The 18,367-nt window shown below is 42.1% G+C and overlaps 1 protein-coding gene across 1 annotated transcript in view; it reads right to left on the bottom strand.

The window, feature by feature from the left end:
* Positions 1-18,367, bottom strand: part of pex5la (peroxisomal biogenesis factor 5-like a) — a 65,082-nt gene that overhangs the window by 28,835 nt on the left and 17,880 nt on the right. The window contains exon 2 of the mRNA XM_030373484.1: positions 7,523-7,627. Within this exon, the coding sequence (XP_030229344.1) occupies positions 7,523-7,627 (105 nt within the window). The remainder of the gene's footprint in view (positions 1-7,522; positions 7,628-18,367) is intronic.

Here is an 18,367-nt window from a genome sequence, read left to right as displayed (position 1 = left end):
TCCAATTGAACATATTTTAAATCCGGTTCAGTTGGTCATATTTATTTTAATTAGCAAATCATATCCTAAAGGCTAGGCATTATTATTAAGTTTTTTTTTTTATGATCTTCTTCCTCATTTAAAGAATGTTCTCTCAAATTGGATTTTAGAAACGCGGCATGAAAGTAAATCAAGCAGACTTTTCCCAGCCATCAACCAGACAGATGTACTACCCAAATGGTTTTGGATCGTTATTAGATTTTGTTGGTGATGACCGTCGTTCACAGCAGACCTTGTTCACAGGCGTACAGCCGGTTCAATTCATAAGAATGAACCCAGTGAACATAACCACAATCTCTGAGAGGCTCCCAACCTCAGTCGGAAAGTAATAATCCATTGGTTAGGGAGTAGCTGAAAAATTTCTGGATCTGAACCCAATTGCAGTCTTCCTATAGCTGCAGGGATCCGCGAGCGATATGCCTCACAACAATGTGGTCAATGTGTGGCACTGTGTTAACGTATGTTTACATCTCCCTGTCCCCTACACATTGGGAGGATTTTCAGGGTTAGAGGTGATTATGCAAAGTGGTAAACAGACGGATATCGAAGATGAGATATGGTGTGCCGGTGATACTGATGGATGATGTTGTTCTCTAATGTTTCCCATCTGACGTTCCAAACTGTGCAAATGCTTATCAGCTAGATAACCATGCTATACAGGCTAAGAAATCGGTTGCACAAGGCTCCAATCTTTTGGATTTGTTTAAAGTTTGCTCTGGGCACCCTTGTTTCCAGTTTATGCTTTGTGTGTTGGGCTGGCTTTAAGGCTTCTCTTGCCTGGGCTACTCTGTTACGATCATTGTTGGCCTGTGTAGTGCTGACAATATGCCGGCAAACGTGACCTTTGCCCTTTCTACTCGCGGTCGGGTATTATGACGCAAGGACAATTTTCATGACGCTGCTAAAACATTAATTACTACCGATGGAAAGGGGCTGTGAAACTGCCATATGCCTGATATGTAATGTGCCAAGGAGTGTAATGTGCCAATGTGCCAATCTCCTGGTCTGAGTGAAACTTAGACAGATGTTGATGTTGTAGACTTCCGGATTGGCAGCCTGTTTGAACTGAACTATATTACAAATACCTAATTCACCCGTCACAAGAAGAAAAAAGGGAATATCTTTCACATGTTTATTTTGAATGGAGGAAATGTTCATCCATTTTGAATGATGATGTTATGATGATGTTAATAATGCAACTACCAGCTCAGGTTCGAACACTAGGAGGATTCAACCATGTGTTTAGGTGTCTAGAAAGGAGGGGGGCGTGTTATCCCCATGGTTACAACCCAAGCCAACTTTGTGATACTTTTTGAGGCATTGTTTGTGATACTTCTTTGTGTATGAGCGTTATAATGAGCCATGTTGTCTATATATGATGCACAACATCACTGTACGCAAAAGTGTCCGCGAATCCTAACCCTCTCTCTGACGCAGACATCAAGATCAACCGCTGCCCAGATGGAGCTCGTCAAGGTGACACACACCACGGCATTATAATATAAGTGTCCGAAAAGCTATACTGTCGCTTTTATTTTTTGCATCTGTTGATGCGTCGAATATGATTGTTAAAGGTTGGGTATGGAATTCTTTTTTTTGGCCATTTTTGTAAAATTACTTGAAATCCTTATCATAACCCACTTACAGCCACTGAGTTAGAAGTACTGACATGATAATTAAACAAGTCAATCATCTGTGGAACGGGCAGTGCTCGAAAAACTCCAGCCAATGATTTCCAGAGCCACCGAGTTGCATTGGACAGTAAGTACGTCAATCAAACGGTCGTACTGCACTCCCCCTCCCCCGCGCCCTGCGTGCGACCCCTTCGTGCACGTACTCAAACCTCGTTACCCAGAGCAAGCTTCTGTTTGTTGTTATCCTGCGGTAGCTACTGGAGCTAGCTAACTAGCAAATTACTCGCTGTCACGCATCTGTGTTCGCTCGTGCATGATTGCTGGTCCATGTACTTGGAATGGGTGGAGTCAGAGTCAGCGTTGAAGGAGAGGGGGTAGGACCATTTGAGTTGTGTTTTTTCAAAATCTGCTGGCATTTCGCAAATCCCATACCCAACCTTTAATATAGCAATCTATGTAAGTTTCAAGAATCAAGAATATACTTTAGGGCAATTTGATGTCACAAAAGGAAGAGGGGATCGATTGGCAAAAACCTATGATTTTACACCTTTTTCTCTTAATAACGTCATATTTACGTACCAGTGACAAAATATAATAGTTTACTATGTTGACATTCATAGAACATATTGACCACGGTTAAAACAATCAAAAACGACTATGGCTTCACTGCCCTTTAAGTATTCTTGTGGATGCGCGTTTGGAATATCCAGTCAGTTGTACTATGTACAATACTATCAAGGATATGAGTTTAAAAATGGCTGTTGGTGGCTTTTCGTATAAACGGAACAAAACATGATGTTTCTCTACTCTGTTTACTGGCATGGCATGCTGTGACCGAAGAATGCTGACAGTGCAAGAATAATTGAGCTCTGGGGGGGATAAAAAACCATGAGCAATGAACAGGGTTCGCCTATATGCCGCATATCCAAACCCACCATGCTGAACGCGCCTTTGGCATTGGTTTAGTTTGAAAGTAGGCACGACATGAACAAATATTTGTATAAACTCAACCATTCAAAGAATTCAATGTTTTAGCATTGAACATCTCATTGTAAAATAGGAGACACACTGGTAGCGGAGTGTTGTCATACACTGTGTTGTCGTATGATACATATTTAGTTATGAGACGATTAGCTGTCTCAATGTCTCTGTTGTCCTTGCGACCGACCAGAATGAGTGCAGGCTTACCAGACTGTTAGGATGATATCACAGGTCTTGCCAACTTGTGCTTCATTGATTACATAAGGTTTATACACAAATAGTAAAGTAAAACAACTCTGATACCATCAATAGGAAATATTCACTGGGATTATATTAAGGACTGAATGTGTCCCAGAACAGAATGTGGAAGGGCCATTTTAATTGGAAAGTATGATTCCACCCAACTCATTATTTATAAATGCTTCAAATACCACGTTTTTCTGTGGCTGTGCTTTTCCGGTGGATACAATAGAGACCATTAGTTTCACTGGGATTCTGATCTTATTTTTAAAGAAGTGAAATGTTAAGCCAACAAGACCAGCAAAATAAATAGATTGCTAGAATTCCTCTTTGGGTAATTGAGAGTTCATAAATACATAAAATATGTATGTAAATCTTAAAAAGTCACCGCTATTTTAACCACTCTTTCGAATTCTTCATGAACTTCAAGTGAGCACTGAGTGGCGGGGGGGACAAGCAAAAGAGCAAGAATATCTTCACCACATAAAACCCAGTCAATAACGTGCCTGTGCTCCATGAATAATGGTTACAAAATTGTATATCTGTCAGTGGGTAGAAGAGCGCTGTAGTAAAATGTCAAAGGTAGGTATGTAGCTCCAATCTCCAGTGGTATGGACAAGAGACGACCTTGAAGACGGATGACAAAACACTTAATTTGTCCAAACAAGGTCATGGCTTCATGTGTGGGCAGGCATGCTATTGCCAAAACCAAAGAGCTGAAAGACATACCCCATGTCAGCACATTTCCAAGCACATTTCCACAGAGCATGTCATAGAATAATGAGCTCGTATATATTATTATACACAAGTACATTATTATTATTAACATTATTAAGTATAGTTGCATGACGAGCAAGCTCCACTATCTCTAGTGAGTCACCCGTTCTGTCCACCGACAGCAATAACAGGTAAAGCATGCTGGGGTTTTTAACAGGCTCACTGGAGGGGGCAGCGACCCAGGGGAGCATTCTGAGCAGTGTGTCCTTTCATTACTCACTCCATGCTGAGGTTAGGCTTTCGTCCCCTGTGGGGCTTCCCCTTCGTACCATTTTTATTATGACCCTGTCCTATGCAGATCTCCCTGCCACATTGTTTACCAAAATATAAAGGGCTGCCTGCCATTGTGTGTGGGGAGGGGAGCTAAAATATTATGTAAAGGAAAACTCCAGCTAATTGTGCCACCTGGGCACGACTCCTGGAGATGCCCTCGGAAGCAGTTGTCAGGAGAACAGAGGAACAGTTTGACACGTAAGACTCCCAGGGGCGTGGGTGATTAAGGTTTGTGTGTGTGTGTGTGTGTGTGTTTGTGTGTGTGTGTGTGTGTGTGTGTGTGTGTGTGTGCGTGTGTGTGTGTGTGTGTGTGTGTGTGTGTGTGTGTGTGTGTGTGTGTGTGTGTGTGCGTGCGCGTGTGTGTGTGTGTGTGTGTTTGTGTGTGGAGGGTGTTTAGTGATGCGTTACCTTAACAGGAATAAAATCAAAGCAGAAAATTTAGGATTTTGATCGCGTAATTACATTTTGTTATGCTACACTTGCTGGATAATTGCCTCCTCTTGCTAGCGATATGAGACGATGGTTGTCCTTGATATTTTTATGTTTTATCCAACAACAAAAAAACAAACATCAAAGCCTTGATCATATGTGCCAAGGTTGTGGTCTGATTACTCTGTTGTGGTGATTGGGGAGGTTTTCCCTAATGCCAACACGCCCTTACAAACAACCAAAGGTTTTTTGTTTTCTGCTGCTTGTTTAAAAAGACATGCCAACACCTGTTTACGTTCACTGCCATGGAATTTGAGTGTGATCGGAAGGTGCATTGAGTCAAAGAGCAGTCGTCAGCAAAACCACCCATCATTTGCATGGGGAGTCAACACCTATTGCTCAAACATCTCAGCTAAGCCACAGGGAAGGTACGCAAACCTGTGTGCATTCAGATTGACAACATCTGCATGCATTGCTCGACAAAGAGATGAAGACTTCCGGTGACATCATATCAACCTTGCATTGCAGACCTAAAATACACAATTTCTTGTTCTACCGTGATGTTAGACAGCATTAGTATCCCACCCTGAGACCTTTCTGTGAAGCACTCGTGAATTCATGTCTGTGGATCATCTTCAATCGTTTAGCACTTACCTTCCACCACACATTATCAATACACCCAGGAAGATGAAATGGATAGACGGTGGATGGATGTCTATAATTGTTGAAGATGAGGATGGTTGATTCATGCTAAATACATCTTATTTTAAACTTCTTATGCCAGATGATGGATGAAAGCATCATGAGCAAGCGAATAGGATCATAAACTTTGGCGCATTTAAAGAAGGCAGTTTTAACTACACAACATATTGAACTAATTACGGCTGCTAAACTCTTCTACAAATTAAGACTTGTATATTGGGCAAATGGTTCAGGCATGAAAAAGGAAACAGCTGCTGAAAGTTTGTGTGTTTATGTGTGTCTGTGTGTTTTTGTGTGTCGTTGTGTGTGTGAGAGAGTAAGTGAAGGATGGGATGTAACTCTCATTTCGTCTGTTGATGAATGAAATACTTCACAATGAGGTCACTTTTAAGGAAGTCTTGCTGATGATGTAAATTATTTAAAAGATGATTTCTTGAAAACATTAGCAAAGAGACGGAAGTTTGAATTTGCCTTCATCATGACAAGATCATGATGCAGATGAGTATTAGTTAATTAATCAACAAATGTCAAATTAGAATAAATAAATGGATCCACCGTTGATGGGCATTTACTCATGGATTAGGTTACTCTAATCGCCATGGCCTTATTATTATTATATTAAATTGGTATTGAAGTGTGCATTTAAAATTCAAAGTAAACCACCACGGGAAGGGGGGGAGAGGGGGGGGGGGTTGACACACACAAACACACACACACACACATACACACACACACACACACACACACACACACACACACACACACACACACGCACACACACACACACACACACACGCACACACACACACACACACACACACACACACACACACACACACACACACACAGCCCCCCTGTCCCCCTGTTGACTTTACAAATAATGAAAGGTCGAAAGTATTGCTATTTGCAGATTGTCGCAACATTAAAAACAGGGCCTGTATTGAGCCAGAGTCACGCTGTTATCGATCGATGTAACTCTATGGGGATGGAGGGGCCGCAGAGGTGCTAGTGCGTGAAACACACCTTTAGGTTTTGACATGGTCCGTGGTCGAATGGCAGAGTCCTTGGGAGCTGGAGTGAGCATTATGTGGCTGTCATGTTACTCTTTTTCCACTGACTTTGCTGAGGGATTGCAGCTTATCCTGCAGTCTACGGAGGCAATACAACCCTTGGCCTTTATGCAATGTATTCAATGAGCTGCTCCACCAACAAGGCAAAGCTTATTTGCGTTCTTAACCCGCCATCCTTCAAAGGGCCTCATGTTCTTCATTGGTTACGATTTGTGTGACAACGGGCATTGCGTGTGTTAGAGGGCAAAACAGGGTTTTAGCTAGAGGGATTGAACGATTGTCGGCTGTTTACCATATCATTGCGATTTAGAAAACATGCTGCAGAAACTAAGCTGCACACAAGCAGATAAAAGATGAGAAACAAGAACAATCAATCGCATCAATTATAAAAACGACGGCGTAAAGGGCATAAATGGCACAGCGCAATCCCACGCACGCACGGAGGCAGGCACGCACACACACACACACACACACACACACACACACACACACACACACACACACACACACACACACACACACACACACACACACACACACACACACACACACACACACACACACACACACACACACGCAAAAGCAATCAAGCACATGAGCACAACAGCAATGCATGGCCTTTGCTTTACCCCTACTTTCAACAAAAAATGGAAACCTTAAAGCACAGCAAGATACCGGTAAATCTACTACAGGAACTACGGGAACAGTTAAAGTGTACAGACAACTATAGTAAGATACCAAATTATGTTTCATTTTATAAGTTACATTTTCCTTCTAAGATGAGGCTGCTCATGAGGTTAAAGTAAGTTCACAAAGTGCGGCTAACCTAATTAGAAAATGGGCGAAAGGGACGTGGCAGAAAATTACAGACAAGCCTCTGGGAGTTTCAGTAATAACTAAATGCACTGTTGGTGTTTGGTTGAAAAGGTGAGTTCAGCTAATTGCTCTGTGACAATATCAAACTCATCAATTCTTTCTAAAAGGTTTAAGACCACTTGTTTCAGAAAACTAAAAGACAATTTAACCCCTTTCCCGTAAACTGTGTTCATGTTTTTAAATGAATGTGCAAAACTATTGAGTGCGGAAGCACTTACCCCATAGCATATAGATGTACACCCGTGCGATAAAGATATTGAAGTCAACAGACCCACCCCCAGGGGCGACAGCTAGCAGAGCTGAAGAGTTGTTAGTAGACAGCATAGTGTGTGATGATATAATAAATATAGGAAGCTCAAGGCCGTTTCATTAGGACCAATGAAAGGAGGAACTTCCAGGGATGGGGGAGAGGGGGGGGGGGGGGGGGGGGGTTGAGGGGAAGGGGGGGAGGAGGAGGAGGAGGGGACGGGGCGGGGGGGTGTTCTGAGGGGTTCTGCCCACCTTCGTAGTCACCGGGAGGAGGGGCTTCCCTTCAGAGGACGCCTTACTCGGTATCTCCTTCAGGACCATGGCCACAGTCTTATCTGCAGCCCTAGAGTCCTTGCCCTACAACAGGTAGATCAACAATGACGTGGCATCAGGTCAATTGGACAACGCAAGTGCTTTTTGCCCCCATTTTGTTTTCCAGGGTGGGGGGCATCTTATATAGATATAAATTGAGATAAAAAAAAACAAAAACAAGATTGAAACTTAGTGCTTTAATGAGGATGACACTATAAAGACACTATGGTGAGCCAGCTGAGGCAGACACACAAGTACATCGGCCGGAGATGTGGTGTTGCACAGCATTGTGCGGATGGAGGAGCGTCGCTACACAATGACGTTCGTGGTTGTTTAAAGAGGTACAGTGTCACACCGTGAGGCTGGGTGCAGCGGCAGGGCTTCCTGTGAAGCACCTGAGAACAGCCTTGAGTACTATATATAGTTTATATTTGAAGGTTTTCCATTTTTTTTGTTATTCAATGCAAACCTAAATAGTAAAAATGTTGTAGTTGTTTTGCTATTTTTAAATTCTCACAGAGATTTTTTTGATAGAATCACAAATACCTACTCTCCCGCTCTCATGCCCCTTTCACACCGCCGCAAAATCGGGGCCGGTTCCGGGCCAGTTCGGAGCTAGGGCCAGGGCTTTGGTTTCACACCGCCAAAGAACCGGCTCCGGCCCCTAAAAACCGGTTCAACTTTGGCCCCGCTTTAGAGCTGGGCTAGAACTAGAACCGCTTTTACGCCGGGGGCAGGGGGCGGAGTTATCCGTACCTTCATAAACAGGAAGACCAACGAAGACCGGCATTTTTTAAAACACCGAAGTAAACAATGGACGTGAATCCGTGTATGGTTCTTTTTTGTTTTTTCTGATTTTGTTTTAAATCGGAATATTCAAAGAACGAACCATACACGGATTGAATCGAAGACGAAATTGTTGTTGTTGTGTTTGAAACTGGCGCGAGGGTTCTTCTGCGCGCCTAACCTGACGCTTGATCATTGTGTGGTGGTTCAACGCGTCAACGCGCCAACGCAGCCAGATGAGTCCATGTCCATGCAAGTGAACGGAGCGTTCCCTCTTCGTCATAACTATCAAACCAAACATCCTTCACATTCACCGAGCAAACATTAGGAAAGTAAAATGCACATTTCTCGCTAAAAATGTTTCCATAAACGCATTTAATGGCGTAACTATGTTACTATTTCCACCCAGAATAAAGAAAGATGTCGGCCGTATGCTTCTGTCCAAGCTCACTAGCGGAGACGTTTGCAGTGACGTCATGACGTTGCTCACGCCGGCTCCATGGCTGGCTCTGGCCGGTGTGAAACCAACCGGTTCTTAACTGGGGTAAGGCTGGAACCAGTTTGGAACTGGCCCTAGCACCAGCCCGGAACTGGCTCTCGGTTCTTTTTGGTGTGAAAGCGGCATCAGAGATGGTCAATAATAATGGCTGAAATCCCTTCCACAAAGATTCACCACAGACATACATCACCATAAACAACCCCACTTTATTCCTAGCCCACTACACAAGCCTAAACACTAACTCGAGTCCTAAGCCACTTAACCTTATCCATAAGAACACAAGAACCCTAAATCCTATAACCCACTAACCTTAACCCTAGCTTAAGATCCCTAACTCCTAACCCATAAACCTTAAACGTAACTGCTAAGCCACCAAACTTAACCCTTACACAAGAACCCTAAATCTTAACCCACTAACCTAAAGTAAGAACCATAACTCCGAACCTTAACCCTAACTCCAAGAATATGGCTCCCACCACACTCCAAGAGCTAAGGCTTACGGCCAAGTCTACACCACAGTTTTAAAACGCATAACCTTGTTTCTTCTGTACCAGTTGGAACACCGGAAACCATCAACAGAATCACAACTGGATTGCTTCCCAGAAAATATTCCCTATCGCTTTACCTGAGGCGCTTTACGACGTGCCCATGAAAAATAAACCTACATTCTTCTTGAATTCATTAAAAAAAAAGATCCATTATAATTCTCAATTCTCAAGATTGCCCAAAGAACATTGATGGTAAAAAAACAAAACAATAGAACACCGTAAACAACCTTGTTTTCAGTCTGAAAGATTACAGGGCTGCATTTAAAATGGTCACTGGATGGTAAAAGGAAACTTCCCCAGGGGAAAATAAGACTGCTAATAGACTCACGAAAACCACCTGCGCACCCAACCCTGAACTAGCCATGTGTAAGTAAGCGGAGCCAGTTTAATACCAATCTATGATGGCACAGTATGAGCAGCAAGGAACCTCTTCGAGGGAAAATAACCTGCTACCTTTACAAATGTCTAATGAGGTATATTGGGACACTGCATTAATAATGTCCCTTTCCATGTTAGCACACATGACACTAAACAGTGTCAAGTGCATCATGATTACAACAACAACTTCAATCTCAAGCCAGTGCCCGTTTCTGTTTTGGACTGGAATAACGTAGAGGCGTCTTTAAAGCTGCAGCGAGACTAGATACGATCTCTTTACTCTTGCTTCCATGCCATGGCTGCATCAATCCTCGTCTATGGGGTCAGTGGACCGTTAACCACAGAGGACGTAGCCTACACACACATCAGGTCTGTTCGTTTATATGTGTCGGAGCACAAGCGGGGGATGGGGGGGGGTCACCGTGTGGCGTTCCGTCATGAGTGGTGGCTGTGCTGGGGCACTGGGATACATGAATGGAGCAGACTCCTAATTAGTGTTATGTGCTACACCTCGGTCGGTCCAACAGGGACGCCACTGTCAACAAGGGTCTATTATCTATGCCAAGTTCCCCCCTGACCGACAATGCTAAAATACTTAATTTTTTTCGTTCAGCAAAGTTTATTCGGGGTGAAACAGTAAAGTGTACAAGTTGATTATTATATATTTTTTAAATCAGGATTAACAAGGATATTCTTCTTGCACAGAGTGAACTAAAGTATACTTTGAAACTTTATTCAGTGCTTTATTTACGGACTATTTCACCCACAGGCAATCCAAAGCAGATCTAATACTTTTGGGTCCTCATGTTTTGCATTTTGATTTGAATGTGCGGTTAAATTCAACTCAAGAGCTATTTGTGGTTAGCCTTGTGTCATCCTGGGACTTGTGTTTGTCTACGGGGTACTACGCAAACAAATTAGATTGAATCATTGTCAATGGCAAATGACTAAACAACCATGTAAACCATTTAATCTATGTACTAGATAGTGTTGACGGACTAAGTGGAGCCATTTAGAATTCCCCATCTATCGCTGATAATTCGGCAAACCAAATAAATAGATCAGCTGGAGGGAGATGGTTTCTCTGAGTCACTCTCGCTGAAGAACATAGTAAATAGCCCTTCCACTGTTGTTGCAAATGTGGAATACCTTATTCAATGCTGAAATGAGTTAAAATCCCTCTCATCCAACCGCTCTAAAAGAAAGCACCCTGTATCAAGCTGTTATATTTTACAACGTCTGTTGACGGGATTCACGTTCTGAAATTGCATTAACAAAGTGTTACATAACGGGCATCTGGGAATTTCAGTTTCAGTTAATTGTCGTTTTTACTTATGCGTGAAACATTACCATTGCGTGAAAGAGAACAATGAGTCAGTAATCGTCCCTTTACCAACGAGAATAAAACACAGGCTTTCCTCTCTGGATCGCTCTCCCAGAGCGAAGCCATGTTTAGATATTTACTCAGAGAAGCTCCTGGAAGCGCTCTTGAATGTTTGAGCACTTCCCCCAACCGTTTGAATGCTTGAACGCTTCCCAAGGGAAGGAAAACAAACAAACAAACAAAAGAAATGCAACCGCATGTCTCCACTGATGGAACATTGGCCATGCTCAGCGTGGAGAGGAAATGATGCGCCGTAATAGGGCTCTTTACATCCTGGGAGACGCTACAGATCTGATCGACACCCATCATCTCCTCCTTGCATGGGGGTGGAAATGACCACCCATAAAAGGAGATCACCCTCCATCAGTGGGAGAGGGGTGTTAGTGAACAGGGAGGTGTGGGTTACTAAGAGGGTCTCCTTCTGACACACTTCCATGATATTGTTAGCCTGCGGGTACGAGTGACACACTCTGTGTTGTGTCTCCATAATAAACACAAATGTGTTTGTTCACACGGAAAGGCAACAGCAATGATGCAGTTAGGCCTAATGACACACAAGCACGCATGCGCATAGCACACACACACGCACGCATGCGCATAGCACACACACACACACACACACACACACACACACACACACACACACACACACACACACACACACACACACACACACACACACACACACACACACACACACACACACACACACACACACACACACACACACACACACACACACATACACACACCAGTTCTGCCTCCCTCTCAGTTTAAATAAGAAAACTAGCCAGCTGTTCAGACCCACTTTGCCCAAAGGAGCCAATGAAGTCACAGCACATTAATAGTTTGCATCTTTATTTCCTGGGATAATAAGTATTTCTTTGCTTAAAAAAAGGAAATCGGCTGAAATGCTCACAATAACCTGGAGAATATCTTTCTTTTTGTAGATTTTTTTTTTTTATAAGGTTAAATGGTACAATAACATATATATGATTAATTGGATTGAAAAAGACAAAGCTAAATGTACTGAGTCAATTATACAAAACTATTCGCCCTTTTTTCTTCTAGATAAGCTTCACCCTAACACTTTTCAGCTTTTAAAGACAACTGCATTAGAAATGCAGCTAATCAAGTGAAGTGATCAATTTGAAGTGAAGCTGAGTGAAAAATCGCAAAAGCCAAAGCTCTCCATGTTTGATTAATAAAAGCACCCGAAAGTACAAAGAAAGAAATGATGAATGAACTTGAAAACTCTGACAACCACCCACTGTGTATGAGCAGTAGAGAGACACAGTAAGTAGGTATGTGGAATTATGCAAAACATTGTATGCATTATATATAGGGAGCGCTTTAACAACTTAACAACTCAATCAAAGTGATTTGTGACCGGAACCCAAGTGAACCGCCATCAGGTTACGGCTCTCTCCAATTTCAAGCGTTGCTGAACAAAAGACTGATTGGAAAAAGGACAATTTAACCCAATTACCGCTCGACAAATGTCTGACACAAAACGACGCCATGGCAACTGCTGAGCCTTAATGGGTTCCAGCGCTTGTTTTGCATCAAATCTCTGTCAGACGATTAGTGTTGAGAGACAAGCTGTTGCTTTTTGATGGATTACGCCACAAACTCGCTTGATACCATTTGAATCCTCCATTGGGCATCAGACATCAGACAAATCATGTTTGCCAAAGATTTTTTTCTAGTTTGTAGATGACTCCATATCACCAAATTTATCAGGTTAAATAGACCTCCTAATCTATTACATTATCATAACTTGCTTCATCACAGGGAGTAAACATGAGGAGTCTGGGAGGTAAATCCTGTCCCCTAAGAGCTGTAAAAGTGTATAATATGTAACATACTGCCATCAAAAATCCACAATATTGGGGAGTTGTCTTTGCCCAACCCCCAAATACCCAGACCCGAAGCTTATGCAGGTTGCCAGGTTGAGAACACTAAACAAACACGAGCACAAAAAACGAGCCAAACACAACATACAAGGACAAGTCCTGTGTTGATAAGCTAATGAATACATGTGAAATGTATTTATTGTTTATAAATGATATACCACCTCAGGAGGCATCTGCCTCGAAACTCTTCTGGGCTAAGCTGTTCCCATCTTTCAAATGCAACTCAAAGATTTACCCCTGTTTAGCCCGGCTCCAGTCATGGGGCTTTTTAGGTCAGGTAGAATCTAATACAATCTCAGATGATCCAGTGGACTTGCCGGCTTCCATGGCTGCAGCACGCTGTGTTTGTTGACCAATTTTGTTAATATCTGGCAACCCGCGGTTGAAGAATGGAGAATAGTGAATCATAACTCCCAGGTCAAAACAAAACAAAACTCCGACCCGCAATGGTAATTTTAAAGAGGAACATACTGGCAGTAGCGTTGTTGTCGAAGAAGCCAGTATTTTGAACTAGCATGCCCCCCTATTCTCTGATGATATATCATGGTCACTTTATGATTTAGCAACAGGTAATTTGTAACATATAGCTGCTTTAGCTCCAGCATTGATCTATTGAGTATTTCAGTAATCCACAATGAACCAACAAAGAGAGGAGTGTATTGTTTTCTTATTTTGGGGGAAAGGACTGATCCTTGTTAAAATAACTGTAAAAAAAACAGAAGAAGGAGAATAGTGTAAAAAAATGTAATGTTGCAGAGGAACATCGATGCATGTATCATCTGTCTTCATGTCTGAACATGAAAGAACAAGGTCAGGATCATAGCCGCACTGTTAGATCAAATAACCCTCATGCTGGACCTCCATTAGAGGCCATGTTCAAAGGGGATACATGTCGAGGTGCTTTAACAATACCTCTATACAAACATTACTGAAATACAGAAACATTTTAAGAAAATTCTTGAATATGCATATTTCTGGCATCTTTATGCATTCATATTTAAATGTTGGACATAACGTTGACACAAACATGAATGATTCATTTTAATAAGTCCACTTTGGTTTGTACTTCTTCAGCAATTTAGTCGATGAATAGATTACAGTGTAGCATAATGATGGGTTCAAATGTTTGATAAACATGTTTTAATTATTCACAACAATCTTGCCTTCTTTTTTTTTTTCAAATCTTTGCCTATTTTCTTTATCCGTAATAAAAGCCATAAATTAAATTGCGCATAGGCCATTGGGGTTTCTTTGTCCTGCTTCAAATAAAATTGTATGGTAAGTCCGCGAAGAAAATTAATTTAATTCTCATATTCTCATTCTCAATCATAACACCATCTCCATTAGTCAGGAGCACAAGCCATGATGACACGGGTGATAGCTTATCATTTTTTACCTGTCTTATCACTCGCCCTGTGATTTAAATGAAATGGCTCATATTTATCTATCTTGCTGTAAATAATTCTCCATGAGTCATAATACAAAATGTTGCACGCTCTTCTGGAACTCACGTAAAGACTCTTTACACAATCTAAACTCAACATGCGAGGCATCTGTTTTTCATGTGGTGTTTGATACTTTAACCATCATCATAACATTGCACCCAGTTTAAGCTAATACAAACTAGGTTCTTTCAAACTGTGATGCACACTCTTTCCACAAAACGTTGGTGTATTTTACACACAAGCTGGACACATGCATGTGCAGAGATAAACACTCAAACGAAAACCACAGCAGGGATCAAAGCCGGACTTTGATCCCTTCTATCGGCTGACAATGCAGAAAAAAGACTAGGATTTGTAACACATGGCATTGAATCAGCAACCAGGGGAATTTCCATGGTTTTCTCACGGACTCCCCAGAACTAATAGACCAAGAGCGTTGAGCTCATTTGGTCTTTCATAACCTCCCTAGAGGCACTGAGGGAGACCCTCTTCAAGTGTGAAAGAGGGGAAGCAAAAGCATTGAATGGGAGCGTGAATGATGAGATCTGCAAAGGTAACTCGTGCCTTTGGAGTATGTGTCCCAGTATGGGAGAGTCTACTGTGAGCCGGATCGTTTAGATACTAGTGGGCTGCCAGGCTAGAGTGTTTAGATTCCCAAATGGAAGAAACTGGGGTTGATTCCCAATGTATCCAGCCTCAAGCAGGATGACTATTCCCTGCCTGCTCCTTAATGACATGTATTAGAATTTTCTATAAGCTAAATCTTCTATTGTTTTGGTAAAACAAATTTTCATAATTTAAACCCTTTCACAAATTTTTATTTACCCTCAATTTTGAACATAACATACCCTGTAACCCTGCAACTTGAAGAATAACACGGTCTTAAAGCTCTGTTTATGGGACTTCAGATTACACGTACAACCCAATGGTGCGATAGGTTGTTGACAGGTGCAAATTGAACACCACGACGCGGCAGCATGGACAAGCAAGCTCACTGATTCAAGGACTGCAGAATCGCTCCAGCACACTATGGAATCTGCCATCCACTGCTGTCAATCTCACCGAGACCCTTGTGGACAGACACCTGTTGGTTTAAACATGAACACAGAACACCGCCGGTGCACTTCATGAAAGAGTAATGACGCCGAGCATCTTGAAAGTATGTCAATTTTGACGTCGCTATGCAGACATGACCCAGCCCAAGGGGGGTTCAGTATTCTACACCAGGTCTAATGTTTTTGGCTCATGAATATTGAAGCCGGAGTACAATGTATCCTTTTCCTGAGAATCTAAAAGGTAGAGGAAGCGACAAAGGATGCATTCTCATGGTTAATACGTCTCAACGTCGCCGCCCTTTGAGTGATATGCCAGAGGTACCATCCTAGCAAATTAGAAGTTGCCTTACTGGAATTCATTTATTTTAAAGACTGAAGGTATATATCTATATATATATATAACATCAACAATCTTTTTTATAATTATGTTTCCGTTGGTGAAGGGAAACCGAAAAAAAACAAACATTAGGTATAGCTGAGGTTGCAGCCTTGTTGAGGGAATTTTCTTTTTAATTAGACTGTCAGCTACGCATGAATATGAAGTCATTCAGGGTCCCTCTTAAGATGTAATGCCACTCAGCAAAGTCACAGTAATTATCTTTCCCTATAGGCAAATAAGGTTTAATAACAGCAATACTTCAGCTGTCGTCAAAAGGATCTCTCATTACAGCGGCCAATGAGATTTTGGTTAGATATTCAGTGTCCGGGACTAGGATTGGACAACATATCGACCAGAGGTTCCCAAAACATTTTATGTCATGACTCTCAGTGAAGATACTTGGGTCCCAATAAGAACCCACCAAATATTGGGTAACAAAAGTACATGAATTACCACATTAACATATTCATAATCAAATTAAAGATCTAAGGCATGTATAGGCATGCATATTTTAGATTTTCTTTACATATACAAATGTTTATTCATGCCATCTCACAACCCAATTGTTCTCTCCTGCTGATTTAAAGGTACTGTACAAGACTTTATGCTGCTGTAGGAAAGATTTGAGACTTGTGTAAACAGAAAGTTTAAAAGGGTTGAGGAAAGCATGAATTTGCAACGAAAGTTCCAGGAAAAAGGTGGCCTCTCTCGCAATGTTTCTTTAACAACTGAGAAGTGCGAGAATTCTACGCACCTGAGATTGACAGGCAAGATGGATTACCCAATCACGATTGATATGGCCTGATTGGTCAGAAATCAGCCCGGAGCAGTCTAAAATCGCATCTGCTATCCACAGAGGCAGTCAACCCGAAACAGATCTTCTCACAGTGCATTTCCCCCACTGATGGCTAATCTTGAGCATCGTGGCTATCTCCCTCTCAAGGCTTCCCCTGATTTCAACTCTTCCTTCCCTCTCTCTGGGGAGGAGTCTTATCTTCTCACCTTCGCTATCAGCCACCGTGGCAGCAAAATAATAGGCTTTGTTTTGACTTTTGTCCACCTGAGTGAAGCAAGGGGGGGGAGGGGGGGGGGAAGTAAAGATTGATTGCTTGCTGGGACTCCCTAAATCACTTGAGCGAATGTACTTGGAACTCAGCAGCCTTTATATAAAACGCCGTCCTCTTCCCCACGTATCGATCATGCCGGTGAGGAAGAGGACTTGCATTGGTGGCAGTTGTCTGGGGATAGGGGGGGGTAGGTTGTTATGACAGCAACAAGGACGGGCGAGAAAGGGAGAAGAGTAATTTGAGCGTCCCTGAGCCGGCTAGTGAAGATGTATGCAGGCGAGTAAAGCCGTCTGCTTGGTTCATTCTGTTGCTGGGTAGTAGCATACCGATTTTTGTTTGAACATTTATGTCTTGCAGAGTTGCTTGTATTTTTATCAAATAACACAAGAGACACAGGAGAGCTTTGATAGCCAACAGTTATGCACGGTGACACACAATGAAGAGATTCATTGAATGCAGAGTACATGAGTTTGTAAATTGTTTTTATTTGTTCATTGTGTTTTTTTAATTGTGTTATATCCATTAAAAATATGCTGATGAATGTTGCATGACATTGCCTTTTTATGAAAAATTTAAAACAATAAAGGAGAGAGAAAATAGGACATGAAATCATTATTTGAATCTGTGGAGTCTAATTTGGATTATGGAACCATTTTCTAACCAGAGGAAGGTTCTACAGAGCTGGGATTTCTCCACACATCCGGGCCTCATTTTAATATTAATGTTGACAAGCCTGGAAGCAGACGAGGCATTCATTCATATGTTTCCAGGAGATCCAGGCGTCTTTATCTTTTCAGAAACTTTAAAATAGCTCACTATTTCCCTTGTGTTTCATCGATTTAAATAAGGTACATTTCCAGCGAGATTTTTTTTACCCTCAACTCTTGACTGTACTGCCCCTCACTTGATTATACCCTTTAGGGTGCACATGAGTTTGCAATAAACCGTATCAGAGTGTAAACACAGGGCATTCTCTCCGTTTTTGCTTTCCTTCACTGAGGGAGTAAGTTGGATCACACAAGCGGAATAATCACTGGTTACTTGTTGCATCAGGGGGGACCTGCTGGTTTTTCTGATGAGCAGAAACTATTCATATTTGATTTCATTAACATTTATGTCACCTACCCTACGGCGAGCTGGAAGGGAAACAAACGTCTTCTCTCACTATTCCTTAACCCCCCCGTGGTTCAGTCAACAGAGTGAACACTACCAGGTGAACTAGACAGGACCAGACAGGATCTCTACAAGGACCGTCAAGTCTTCAAGCACAAGTTATCCGAACATCGAATGGATTTGGAGAGAATCTAACACTGTGAATTGATTGATCC

The sequence above is a fragment of the Gadus morhua genome, chromosome 12 (genome assembly GCF_902167405.1).
Source record: "Gadus morhua chromosome 12, gadMor3.0, whole genome shotgun sequence".
Classification (NCBI taxonomy): domain Eukaryota; kingdom Metazoa; phylum Chordata; class Actinopteri; order Gadiformes; family Gadidae; genus Gadus; species Gadus morhua.
The sequence above is the reverse complement of the archived record's forward strand: the minus strand, read 5'-3'. Positions and strand labels throughout refer to the sequence as shown.